Source organism: Bubalus bubalis, chromosome 21 (genome assembly GCF_019923935.1).
Source record: "Bubalus bubalis isolate 160015118507 breed Murrah chromosome 21, NDDB_SH_1, whole genome shotgun sequence".
In the NCBI taxonomy this organism is placed as follows: domain Eukaryota; kingdom Metazoa; phylum Chordata; class Mammalia; order Artiodactyla; family Bovidae; genus Bubalus; species Bubalus bubalis.
The window spans coordinates 49,916,360-49,929,029 of record NC_059177.1 but is presented as its reverse complement, the minus strand read 5'-3'; the positions used below and the strand labels follow the sequence as shown (position 1 = coordinate 49,929,029).

Sequence of the window (12,670 nt, the reverse complement as noted above, 5' to 3'; positions counted from 1 at the left end):
GCCACGCGGAGGAGCACGAGGGTATCAGTGATGACACACTTGTTCTTTCCTTTGTGATTTCCCTTGTTTGCTGATTCAGACGCTAGTAACTGAGACCTTCGAGGTGCTCAGGCCCAGGCTTGCCTGCCCAACTTGGGTGAAGGAAGCATCACATCCCTGGTCCAGGGGAACGCGCTGCCTGGGTCTACAGCCCAGTCTGAACTTGAGCTTATGGCCCCCCAGCACGGTGGTTACTGCAGCAGGGACACAGTTGGCTGCCGTCTGGACTGGTCCTCTAGGCTGGCTAGGATGAAGCGGGCAGGGCTGAAGGGGAGGAGGGCCCCAGTGTTGGGGGCTGTGAGCACACCAGCCAGACCCAAGCATGGGATCTAACGACGACAGTGGTAGCTGGGGACTCTGTTCAGAATGCAGGGTCCCTGAGGGATAAGCTTTAGTATGAGAGAGCTTGGCACAACTCCCAAGGGCTGAGGGCACAGGAAACGATTAAGGTAGCCCCTGACCCCCTCTCCCCAAAGTTCCACCCTACCTCCTGAAACTGAGGTAACTCCTACATTACCCCCAGAAACCTGTGGCTGCAATCGGCACAATCCAGCCCACCAGCATTCTCTGGGTTTGGGGGGATGGCTTCCCCAAGCTCTAACCACACCCTCCTCTTGCCTGCATGCTTCTCTGTGGAACATTCTCCACTATCCAGTGTCTGACTTGGTCTTAGCATCCACTGTGCATCTCCCTTTACACCCTCATACCCCTGAATATATGGGCTTCCCCGGGGGCTCAGTGGTAAAGAATCAACGCAGGAGACAGGTTGGAAAGATCCCCTGGAGAAGTAAACGGCAACCCACTCCCATATTCTTGCCTGGGAAATCCTATGGACAGAGGGGCCTGGCAGGCTACAGTCCATGGCGTCACAAAAGGGCTGGATACAGCTCCGTGACTAAACAACTGCCCCTGAGGATGGCTGTCTTTGTTGGTGTGGTTCCGGGGTGCACCCCGCCCAGCCCTGGCACGCGTGTGGCTCAGCGCCTTCACTGAACAGGTGGCAGTCACTGCCCTCAGACAAAATCAGGCCTGCTGCCACTCGAGAGAGGCCTGTGGCAGACCCCCAGACACACCCCCGCCTCTAATCCTGCAGCCCCCTTTGTGCTCTGTCTTCCTCCAGACTGCCCATGCTTCGTTCCCAGCATCACTGTCCCCCTCGTTCAAAACTCAGTGTAGAAAGCCCTTCCTCGAGGCTGCTTCCTGAGTCCCAGTGGTGGCGTCAAGACTTCCGAGCAGGGGTGCCCTCCTCACCTCGTGGCAGTTTTCTGAGTCTGTCTCCCCAGAGTCGGGGTCAGCTGAGGGCAGGGGCTCAGTCCTCACTGATATGGATGGGAGGAATCCAGGTGTGGGTCCAGGGCTGGAGGGAGGGGCAGCGCCCCACCCAGGGTAACTCACAACAGAAGCAGAGGAAGTGAAGCAGGTCTGACTGCTCCAGCCGCTCCTTCTCTCCCCTGGGACAGCTGGGGAAAAGCCATGCTCTCTCATGGCCAGGCCAGGGCTGCCTGTTGAGGATGGCCCCCCGCTCACCCCATCATACATCTTTGCAGTGGAACAGGGAGTGGGCCTCATGATTCAGATCCTGGTGCCCTGTTGGCCTTCCCCTGACCATACCCGATGGAGGACTCTGACCCAGATGGGGAGAGGTGCGTGTGGCTGAAGTCCACTGCCCTTGAGAACAGGGAGTGGAGGACACGCCCTTGCCTTTGAGAATAGCAGGGAGGAGCGATCTGGCTACCTGCCCAGCCAGGGAAGATCAAACATCCATTTCCCATTTTCTCCCTGGGTGGGCGAGGCGAGGAGACTGGCACCAACCCAGCTGGGGATACGGCACCATTTAGGAGCAGCACAAGGGCCCTGCCCACAGAAGGCTGGACCCAGTCGCTTTCCAGTCAATGTGGAGAAAGTCAGGTCCTTGCTATTGGGGTAGAAAGGGAGTCCCTCCGCTCCCAGTGGCCAATGCCCTGGCAGGACAGCTAGAGCGGGCAGCTCAGGCCTGCAGATCCCAGTGAAAGTGTGTTATAGATGAGAAGTCCCCAGCAGAGAGTCTCACAGAGACACTTCTGAGCTCAAACCTTATTTGGAAGAGCCTGAAAGCACTCTCACATGCCCTGGCCCAGGCACGGACAGTCCAAGCAAAGAAGCAGTTGTTTTATATTTAATTTACAAAAGAGACCCCAAAATAATAATAATAAACTATCCAGGGGCAGGGGAGTAGGGTCAGGTCCTCCCCGGCCCAGCTGTGCCCCTCTTCCTCTCTGGCAGGGAGAGACGGGGCCGTCCAGGGGACTGCCCCTCCCCCTTAGAACAGGGGGTAGGAGCTGGTAAGGACATCCTACCGGGCATCCCAGAGGGCTCTGCCCCTCCAGACTCTGGTTTGTCCACCCCTTGCAGGCTCCTACATGCCTGACAGACCCCTTGTGGCAGAGGCCAGCTGGCCTGGCAGCTGGGTGAGAGACCCTTACAAAGTCTAGGTGAAGGCCAGGACTGCCACTGCCAGCAGGCCAGTGAGGTGGGACCCAGCCCAGGCCCCACTGGCACCCCCAGCTGCCCGCCTGCGGTCCCACTGGCATTGCTCACCGCCCCAGCCTAAGTAGCACTGGCAGCGAAAGTGCGTCTGTAGGTGGTTTCGGTCGGCCCAACTGAGTTCCCCCTCTGGTCGCAGCCGCGGCTCATCAGGTGCGTGGCTAGGCACTAGACGGAAGCTGCTGGCACTGAGGTGCAGGAAGGTGTGAGCGTTGGGGTCCCGGCGCACACAGCGCCCATGGCCATGGCACTGGGCCCAGCTGCAGTACTGGGCAGCCCAGGACACATTGACGACATAGGGTACCAATGACCGAGTCAGATAATCCTTGAGGCGTCGGCAGGTCTCCTGGGGGCAGAGGACAGGGAGGAGGGTCAGCTGCCTCAGCCCATGTGGAAACTCAGTCCACACTGTGTGACTGCACCTTCTTTTAACAGCGCGTGCGTGCATGCACGCACGCACACACCCGTGCGCACGTATGCCTGAGCCCTCACTGTTCCCGATTCTTCTAAGAAGAGGGTGGGGGCAGGGACTGGAACCCAGCAGGGCAGGTGGGGCAGGGTGGAACTCAACAGCTGATCAAGACAACAACTCCCTCTTCCTGGGTGAAGGGCAGGGGTGGGGGTGGGGGTAGATCCTGTCTTCTCTGTTGGGACACGGGCTGCCTTGGGAAGCAGAGGAGGGGAGCACTTTGAGGTCTGCAGCCAAAGTGCAAATGCTCTGCCTCTCCCTGCAGACTCAGCTCTGGTTGGCTGGGTGGGTCTTACTTACGTTGCTGGTGGTAAACCCTGCGTCACCCCAGAGGATGACGCCGGCTGCACCCAGGGCAGCACTCTCACCAATGGTGGAGATGAGATCCATCTGTAGGGGAAGTGGATGAGACCACAGGGTGAGAAGGACAGATGGGGGGGGCAGGCCCTAGCCTCTACCAATTTGCTGACACCCGACTGCATCCCAGCCCTCCCCTTCTCATCCCCAGGCAGCAGCTGTTGCACTTTCTCCTTAAATGTTTAAGCCATTTCCACCCCCTTCTTTGGCCTCCGATTCTCAAGCCAAGGGACCACTTGAGCCTGGCATGTATCTATCAGTTGTGTCCAACTCTTTGCAACCCCATGGACTGTAGCCCACCAGGCTCCTCTGTCCATGGGATTTCCCAGGCCAGAATACTGGAGTGGGTTTCCATTTCCTTCTCCAGGGGATCTTCCTGACCCAGGGATCGAACCCAGATCTCCTGCCTCGCAGGTGGATTTTTTACCGTCTGAGCCACCAGGGAAGCCCTACATCTGTCAGGATGGACTACAAAGTCAGAATGCTAGGCCTGAGTGCCTCCTCTGCCTGGATTTTCTGGGAAGTTCTGGCCACACTTCTCAGCATCTCTGGACCTCAATTTTCTTATCCACAAATGGAGATAACAATGTCACCCTCTCATAAGGTTACAGAGAGAATGAGGTGAGGGGATGTTGAGTAGTCAGTAAACTTGAAGGCAGGAGGCCCCCTGGTAACCCAAACCTGCGGTGCTTTCCCAAGGAAGAATACAGGGCCCTGGGAGGCACATACCTCGCTAAGCCCTGTGAGTCCACGGCTATAGGTGGGCCTCGTGAAGACGTAGACCGGGAGTGCATGGTTGGCATGGTGGACGTCAGCCACGCGAAGAGCCTCCTGGACACGAAAGCTGACAAAGTTGCGGCCGTGAGTGGAGGAAGCCAGTGTCTCTTCCAGGTAGACAGAGGGGAAGAGGGCCGTGCTCTCGGCCCAGAGCCAGGCCAGCTGGTCATTTCGGGAGACCTCAACATCAGGGCAGCGGCCTGTATAGGTCTCCCAGTTCTGCACATAATCATGGTTGTAACAGTCAGGGAAGAGGTAGAAGCCCCATAGGTGCCGAGGCCGAAACGCCTTGACAAATCGCAATGTCTCCAGCATGAACTGCCGTGCGGCGAACTCAAACTCATACTGCGCCTCCTTGGCTACGCGCTCTGGTGGCCAATCAGGGTGGCGAATGGCCACCAACTGGCGTGATAATCGGCGGTACACATCCTTGTCCTGCCAGTTGCGCACCCATACTGGCCGCCAGTCCTCCCAGTCGATGACTGCCAGCCCTGCAGGCTCCTGTGTACGAATGTAGTGTTCCACGTGTCCCTTCAGCATCTCCAGGTGTACCCAGAGGCTGCCATTCTGTGGCACACCACCATGTACTGACCTCCCCACCGAATTGAAGTGTGGATACATGCCCAGCCGGTCACGGTAGAAGATGGTGATGTTCTGATTTACAAAACCCTCATTAGGTGAGGCCTGAACATCAAAGGCCTTCATGTCCTTTGGGTCCAATGGCATCTTGTGGCGTGGGCCACAGTCTTGTGTGGGCACATCCCATGCGACCACAAAGGGCCGGCCCGTGAAGATGGGTGGTGCTGTGGGCTTCAGCTCCGTGGCCCATGCCACCACCAACACCAGGGCCAGTGTGACGGCGGGGCCCAGGCCTGTCCACATGCTGGGGGCTGCAGGAAGTCAGTGTCACCTGCCAGGCACCAGCTCAGGAACTGGTAAAAAGGTGGGAGACAGCAAGTAAGTCTAGAGGATCCTGGAGGTCATCCATCCCAAACCCATCCACACTCCCAAAGCCCATGCTGCGTTAGGCCACCGTGCCCAGGATTGTTCAGACTCTGTTACTAGCTATAACAGGTCTGAAAGACCATAGGCCACTGAAGGACAGGCAACACATCCCCGTAGCTCACTGCCAGGAGCACTGGGCTCCTTCCTGGACAAGTAGCCTATGGCTAGGCAGGCACTGCTGTTAGGTCTGTGACCCCTTTGAAACTGGACAAATTGAGCTATGGACTCACTGCCCAGAGGCTCACCCATGACTGAGTATCACCCAGGACAAAGTTTCTGAGAGCCCCAAACCGAGGCCCACTCTACCCCATGAAGAACTTTTGGTCCTGAGAAATCACAGCATTTGGGTGAGGCAAGGCACAGCTCTTGCAGTAGCTAGGAAGCTGTAACTCAGCCCCGAGTTGGTATCTTTTTTAGCCCCCGCCCAACAGAAAAGTGAGGCTAATAGACTTTATCTCAGCTCAGACACTCTCCCCCAGCTTGGTGGAGGCCCCGCGGGGACAAAGGGGTGGTGGATCTCCCACGGTGGCGCCAGCAGACCGGCCTTTCCCTCTACCGCAACCAGGAATGCGCGTGCCCGCGGGCCAGGCGGCCGGGGGTAAAAGCCCACTCCACCTGGCCTTTGTCCGGAACCCCGCCCCCGCCCCGCACGTGGGGGCTGAACCCTGCCGGCAAGGGGGGCGGTCTGGGCCGCCTCCCCGTGGGGTTCAGAACAGAGCCCGCGGAGACAGCAGCTCGGCTCGCACTGCCCTCCCTCACCTCGCGCAGGGCGCCGCCGGGACCTGCGCCATGGCCACCTCCATCTCCGTACCAGCCCGGCCCGCAGCCCTCCAAGGTTCGGCCCCGGCTCAGCGCCTCTACTGGCTCCGCCCCCCCACCCCAGCCCGCCGGCCCTTTAAGAATCCAGCGCGGAGGCGGGCCCTGCGCAGGATTTGCGACGGGGAAGGGAAGGTGTGCCAGACTTTCGAGCCGCCAATACAGCGCTTTGGGCTCCGAGGACCCCAGATCCTCTTCCGAGGAATGTAGCCATAAGTCTGGGACTCTGAGGTGCCTCCAAATGGGGCTTTCTTCTGGAGTCTCAGCCACGAGCGCCAAGTCAGCCTAAAGTTCACCCCCGCAACCTGCGGCCAGTGGTACACTCCTCCCTGCTCCGCGACGCGGCCAGCCGCTTAAAGGGACAGCGTAAAGGACGAGGGTCGGGAAGGGAATGAAGGTAGTGTGACGTTCCCTCATTCGTCCGTAAGGAGGTGCTGTGGGACCTTGAGGCCTTGGCTGGGGGCAGTAGTGAATCTGGCTCTGCACCTCTGAGTGTAATCTCCAGTCCTGGGGCCCCCCTTTGTATGGAAGGGGGGACGGTGACCCGCAACCTGTCTGCGATCTCCCGGGACAGTACTGCCCCGCCCCCTTACGGTTCAGGGCTCCCCTCCCCCGACCCTGGTCGGAAGGGAATCCCCGCCCCTTGCCCGTCTGGGGCTGGGGGGCCTAGCACCCGCGTCTTAGCCCATCCAGGGCTGGATGGAAGCAGTGGTTGTCCTGGTAACACAAGCTGTGAGTCGCAGTTAGGCCTGCCTGGCTGGGAGCCTATAAGCCCAGCGAGCCCTGAGGGTAGGGCGTCCCCCTGCTCCTGACTTGCAACTGGGACAGGCCAGTCCTTGGGCTCCTATCCCCTCTGTCCAGCCTCTGGGGGCCCTGTGGGAACCCCAAGTCGTCCTTTCAACTCTGAGAAGGCTGCCACCCTTACAGAAGTTCCTGGCCGGACAGCAGAGAAAACCGGCTCAGCCAGAAGGGTTCCCCTGGGCTTCCGCTGGGTATCCCGTCTTTTTGACCTGCACGCCCCTCCCTCTGGGGAGCAGGCTTGGAGCTGCAATGGAAGCGAGAATTCCTTGCCTCTTCCTAAATCCGCTTCCCCGGGGTCCTCAGCTCCCCAAAGGGCCCGGGTCTACTTGGCCAGCCCATTCCCTGCGCACGCGCCTGGGAGGAGAGAGAGGGAGCGCCGTGTACCAGGGTGCAGACCAGTCGTCTGCCCTGGGCTCACCTGTGTGGGAGTCCGTCGGCCCAGTAGGTCGGCGGCCTCCCTCCTTCCCGGGGTAAGTCTCTAGCCAAGCTATTCGCGCCAGCTCCTGCCCTTTGGGCAGCCCGCCGGCGACTTGATAAACCCCATCCCTCCCACCGGCTCCCGCCTCCCACCCCAGCCCTTTATCCTCACTTCCTCCTGCCCCTCAGAGAGGAAAGGGCCAGGAACAGGCGCGGGGGAAGGGACCGCCTTGACCCTGTTTCCCTCCGGTATGTCCTGCTGGCTGGTTGCCTGCCCAGCCCCTCCTCCCCTGAGTAGGCCCTGGCCCAGCAAACTGCACCAGGTGACAGGAAGGCTGGAGGACCCAGCCAAGGTGCCAGCCTCCCCCATGCTGACAGCTTCCCAAATCTGCCCCTGGGGCTGAGGCCCATCCTCAAATCCAGCAGCTTATGAGTGGAGCGGCCCTGGTGGTGGTGCCTTGGGAAGTCAAACTACTTGGGGGATGTTTGGCAGATGGTTCCCTAAAGCAGGTGGTGAAGAGAACCAGCCCTGGGCTGGGGGGTGTTGGGGGAACTTACAGGAGCTGAGTCATTTTTTTTCCACTGAGAGCGGAAGCATCTCATGTGTGAGAGTGGACAAAGTGTGACAGAGTGTTGATGTGGGTGATGTGGGGGGGACAGGCCCTGGGAGGCTTCTGTACAGTGCTCTTCTGTCAGAGGACATTCCTGGTTGGTTCTAAGATGTTGCCAAGTACAGGGCTCCTTACAAAACTGGTGAGGGGAGGGGTGTATTTCTGTGGGAAGAGGGTGTCCATAATGTGGCTGGCTCCAGGGAGGGCTGCAGCAGGGTCCCAGCAGACTCCTCCAGAGGTGCAGACGACTCTGCACACCCTCAAATCACCCTGGGCTGCTCCCCCTGGACCTACCATCCCACCGCTTTGATGCCTAGGGCCTCTCCCCTAATAGAAAGCTGTGTAAGCCTGGTGGAGTGGGGAGGTGGGCACATATCCTACAGTCTACCCCTGATGACCATGCTGGCTCTGTAAGGGACACAGGCCTTATAAGCTCCAAGGGCAGGGGCCCCTGGGGAAACAAAGGCCAGACCACTGTTTCAGGGCAGGGACATTTCCTCAGGCAGCCAGCAGGAAGGAAGTGCACACAGCCCAGTGGGAGGGAGTGGGGAAGCACTGCCATGACCCCCATTGTTTCCCGCTTCAGAGTCAGCTAGGGCAGGCCCAGCACAGGGAGTTCCCCACACTGGACAGTGATGACGGGATGCCATCCGGCACAGCAGAACCCTGGCCCTGGGGCAGTCAGTAGGAGGGGCAGTGAAGGGTGATAGGGCCTTATGCCTGGCATCTTACTGCGCAAATGGGAAGAAACCCAGAGACGAACTTCAAGTCCAGACTGCAGAGGGTGATCCTGCTCCAGACTTGACCAGTTTAAGCCTCCAAAAGATAGGTAGGTCAACTTCCCAGACCCAGCAGCCTGCATCCCTGAACTCTCTCTTCCCTTACAGGGAGTTGGGCTGATGGCCAAAGGCTAGGCCTGGCAGAGAACTGGCCTCACAGCCCGACCTGAAAAGTGCAGGCCAAATGTTCATGGGGGCAGGAGGCAGGTGAGAAGGCAAGAGCAGAAAGGATGAGAGGAAGTACTGGGTGAATAAGTTTAACCTGCTGGAACAGAAGCCCCAAGTCTACACTCCCGGTAGTGCCCACCAGGAGAGGCAAGTGGATTTGGGCTGCAGAGTTTTGCAGGAGGTCAAGGGCAGTGGCACCCACCTGGCTGCTGTCCATCTAAGGCTGGGCCCTAGAAGGTCTATGGGGCTTAGGCTGTGACCTCATGTAGGTTCAGCTGCCTCAGCTGGGGACACAACAACTGTTCCAGACCTATCTGAGGTCACACTGTCATCTCAGGTCAGGCAGGTGGGGCCAATCCCTACTGAAGTATCCCAGGGCCCTCCAATTCCAGGGTCTCCACTTACTGAACCTAAGACAGGAGTGGCTCTCCATCCTGAGTGGGCCTGTAGTGAGGTCTGTGTGAATACACTGCCACCTGCTGGTTGTAGCTGGGATGGCCGCACTCTGGACCTTGCCAAACATTGGTGCGACCTGAGTCCTGGACCCAGGTCTACCTTCTATGCCCATGTGGTAGTCCAGACACTGGGTGTCACAGCCTCAGAGGATGTCAGTCTTGTATGCAGGGTCTACAAATAATTTTATTGAACAAATAACACAACAGCCTTCCTAGATTGAGGACTACCCTCCCCAAGCCATTTCTCACACGCTTAAAGCACAGAGTTTGCACAGTAAGGAATTAAAAAAAAAAAAATAATTTCTATGTAGAAATCAGACTCTGCCCCAATAACATCACAGACTAGACTATTTACAAGCTTTCACATTTTAAGTATTCCTATTATGGTTGTTTTCTCCTTTCTGCCCCTATCCAGGGGCTCCAGTACTTTTCTCTTGACTGATACTGAAGGGAGGGGTATACTGTAGGGAGAAGGTGTGGTGGGCTCCTCAGAGCTACTGGCACTAGCCCTAGGGTGCTGTGCCTTACCACAGGGTGGTGGATGTGTAAGGGCAAGGGGGATTAGATACAGTAAGTGGGATGGGGCACAGGCATCCAGAGCCCTTCCTGATCCCCATCCCACGCCCTCTCAACTTGGAGTGGGGGGGAGGGGGAGAAACAACTAGTTGCAGTGGGGAGGGATCGGGCCAGCCCTGGGTAGAGGGAGAAACCTCCCACACCAGTCCCTACTCCTATTAACAGCCAGCAAAGTGTCCATCCATCTGGGGCTGGGAACAAACGGGCAGGTAGGCAGGAAAAATCAGGCTTGTTCTGCCCCCAGCCTCTGTCCAACATAGGAGGAATCGAGGTAGCAAACGGCTGAAATGCTCCAACAACGAGAGGGTAAAGGAAGTGAGGGAAAGGAAGTTCCCACTTTTGTAGAGCTCCCATTGCCCTGGGGCTGGAAAAAGGCAGACCTTGCTTGTAAAGTGCTGTAGCCTCTAGCAGGGCTGGGCCCTAGGCAAGCTTGGAAGAATGCAGGCCAGGCAAGGGCACAGGAACCAGGCATTCCTGACCAGCATGTGCCCTGCCATGCTCCTTGTAGGGATTGCTGGGAAAGGTGGACTGGTAACTCCGCCATCAGCCCTCACCAGCTTCCAGCCATCTCTGGTCCACATACAAACAAACACCCAACCAGCACTGTAGGACTGCCCTGCTCACAGCTGAAGGTTCCAGGCCAGTGGAGTTTATTCACGGTTGTGGCCCCAGCCTAGGTTCCTCAATAGAAGCCACACCTTGAGCCTGGGGGTGTCTTGCTGGGGCAGGGGGTGTTTATGCCTGCCACCCCCCAGGCTCACACCTCATAGAGGATCACAGGGAAATCCACGTGGATGCGGGGGGGATCCAACTTCACGGTGCCCTGCCATGGAAACAGAGGCTAGTGAGGGCCGGCTCAGGGCCCCTACTCCAGGAAGCCTTCCTGTTCCTCCCAGTGCCTCCCCCCAAAGCCCCCACCACGACAGCAGACCCCATTTGGGTCTGCCTCCACACATTCAACACAGGCTGTGTGACCACTGCCCAGCCCCTCACCTGAGGAATCAGGTTCTTATGCACCCGCCTCAGCTTGGCCCGCTTCTGCCCGTTCTTGGTGACGATTGTCTCCTCATAGAATTCGTGAGCCAGATCCCCATCCTCGTCATAGAACATGGAGCTGTGCAGAGCGAGAGGGGAACAGGCTGGGCTGGAGCCCCACGCTAGTCATGGCAAATGCCATAGACCACAGGGAAGTATGCCCTCCCCCCAGTGGGGAAGAACAACCTTGGTGGGAGAAAGGGAGGTTAATATGTTTGGAGAATCTTTTGCTTAGGATCTGGGGTCCACTAGAAAGTGGGGAGTAGGATGGTGGCCAGTGCTACTCTGTCAGACCCTAAGAAGAGAGGCCATACCAAAACGTCACTGGTTTGTTCAGCAAGAGTATCCATTCGATCAGGCCCTTGCCTTCACCCAGGACTTCTAGAGTGAGAAGGATGGTGGCCTGGGCATGATGGGTCTCACTCCAGAAGACACTGCTGGCCCAAGGCCAAAGCCTGAGACAGCAGATGCCTGAGCTAGGAGGGAGCCTGAAGGAAAAAAGGCTGAATCCTCCCCGGTCCAGGTGGCTGATGCAACCAGACTGCCACTGTTGGGGTCCCCCTAGATTCTACATCCAAATTCCAGCAACACCTGAGCAGCAGTCCTCAGGGCCCATCAGATCCAGGCCCATCTAGTGCTCCTATCTGGGCCCCTTGGGGGAGGGGAGAGGTCAGTGCCCCCAGATCTGGGAAAACATACCTGGGGTGAGGGTCTTTTTCCCCAGGTCCCAGCCTCAACGCTAGGGCCGAGTCCTACTCTCCCAGCCACTACCCAGAGAGGTCCAACCCTACCACTGTGGGGAACGGAAACAGACAAAACAGAGGGTCATTCTCTTCTAGGGAGAACTGGGGGTGAATGAGAATAGGAGCCTTCGGCTAGCAGGCTGGGATGGAAGGGATGAAAGGAAGAGGTTCTGGAGTCTAAGGGAGACTCTATCTTAGCTTTATCGTACGGAGGACCTGCCCAGGGACAAGCCTCAGGCCCACTCTTCTCCTAGGGAGACCTTCAGAGCAGCCAGGCCACGAGGAACCGCCTGTTCGGCTTTCCCCACCCTTTGTTCCTATGGGGACCTGAAATATGGGAGTCGTCCTGACTCGGGTGTAGAGGGTACAGCGGCGGGAGCGCCCCATGTCGCGAGACGCCCAGCCGCCCGTCTGTCCTCCCGGGGGCGGAACCCCACGCCCTTACCCGCGGCGCGTGAATACGAAGGGAGGCACGACTCGGCCTCGCGGTCGCACCAAAGCTTGCTCAGCGACCGCCGCCTCTGGGCCGCCGCCCCCCGCCGCCGAGGTGAAGGGCCACAGGCCCCGAGCTTTGGAGCCGCTGGCGCCCATGTCAGGGCCGCCGGCGCATGGCGGGCCCGGCGGTAACTTCGCTCTTACAAGGCCGTCGGCGCCACCATACCCTGCCTGGGCCTTGGCTCGCAGATGCCGCCGCAGCCGCTGCCGCCGCCTTCCGCAGGCTCCGCCGTCTCCACGGAAACCTCACTTCCGCTTCCGAAAGCACCGCATGCTGCCCCCTCTGATTGGCTGCTTCTCTCGTCGGTCCGCGGGGCGGGACCAACAGCCGCCCTCATATGCTAGGTACCCCAGCATGCACCGCAAGACGTCAGCTCCCAGCAGGCCACGCTCCCTCCGGCTCGGGCAGCTCCCACCAGGGAAAGTGGTGGCTGTGTCCTCCTCTTTATTTCTTTAGCTTGTATGGCGGCTCTTATGTCCCCGACCCCTAGAGGTCAGGCTCAGCGGACCTGCCCAACCACCGGGTACCTCCCCCAAACCAACACTTTAGGGCCTGACTCCAGGCCAGACTGGTCAGTGCCCATCTGGCTTCTATCCCATACCT

At 58.7% G+C, this 12,670-nt stretch overlaps 2 protein-coding genes across 4 annotated transcripts; both read right to left on the bottom strand.

Annotated features, from left to right (window-relative positions):
- Nucleotides 1–2,178: 2,178 nt before the first annotated feature.
- HYAL2 (hyaluronidase 2) lies at nucleotides 2,179–10,907 on the bottom strand. Of its 3 annotated transcripts, none has more exons than XM_045163895.1 (4): nucleotides 10,787–10,907; nucleotides 4,118–5,097; nucleotides 3,332–3,421; nucleotides 2,179–2,908 (listed from the first exon to the last, which is right to left on the bottom strand). In XM_045163895.1, the coding sequence occupies exons 2-4, from the start codon at nucleotides 5,045–5,047 to the stop codon at nucleotides 2,507–2,509; spliced, it is 1,422 nt and encodes a 473-aa protein (XP_045019830.1). In that variant the 5' UTR covers nucleotides 5,048–5,097; nucleotides 10,787–10,907; the 3' UTR covers nucleotides 2,179–2,506. The 3 variants fall into 3 exon arrangements, with proteins under 3 accessions (XP_045019830.1, XP_006053371.2, XP_025127699.1); XM_006053309.4 differs by lacking the exon at nucleotides 10,787–10,907 and adding an exon at nucleotides 7,206–7,354; XM_025271914.3 differs by lacking the exon at nucleotides 10,787–10,907 and adding an exon at nucleotides 5,930–6,076.
- TUSC2 (tumor suppressor 2, mitochondrial calcium regulator) lies at nucleotides 9,382–12,321 on the bottom strand. The gene is made up of 3 exons (XM_006053308.4): nucleotides 12,017–12,321; nucleotides 10,787–10,907; nucleotides 9,382–10,616 (listed from the first exon to the last, which is right to left on the bottom strand). The coding sequence occupies exons 1-3, from the start codon at nucleotides 12,160–12,162 to the stop codon at nucleotides 10,551–10,553; spliced, it is 333 nt and encodes a 110-aa protein (XP_006053370.1). The 5' UTR covers nucleotides 12,163–12,321; the 3' UTR covers nucleotides 9,382–10,550.
- Nucleotides 12,322–12,670: the final 349 nt, after the last annotated feature.

Excerpts from the sequence above, each read along its gene's own strand:
- HYAL2 (XM_045163895.1), bottom strand. The coding sequence starts at position 5,047 with ATGTGGACAGGCCTGGGCCCCGCCGTCACACTGGCCCTGGTGTTGGTG. Across the intron at positions 3,422-4,117 it reads GACTCACAGGGCTTAGCGAG|ATGGATCTCATCTCCACCAT; the intron begins GTATGTGCCTCC and ends CTTCCCCTACAG. Across the intron at positions 2,909-3,331 it reads CAGGGTTTACCACCAGCAAC|GAGACCTGCCGACGCCTCAA; the intron begins GTAAGTAAGACC and ends CTCTGCCCCCAG.
- TUSC2 (XM_006053308.4), bottom strand. The coding sequence starts at position 12,162 with ATGGGCGCCAGCGGCTCCAAAGCTCGGGGCCTGTGGCCCTTCACCTCG. Across the intron at positions 10,908-12,016 it reads TTCGTATTCACGCGCCGCGG|CTCCATGTTCTATGACGAGG; the intron begins GTAAGGGCGTGG and ends CGCTCTGCACAG. Across the intron at positions 10,617-10,786 it reads ATAAGAACCTGATTCCTCAG|GGCACCGTGAAGTTGGATCC; the intron begins GTGAGGGGCTGG and ends TTTCCATGGCAG.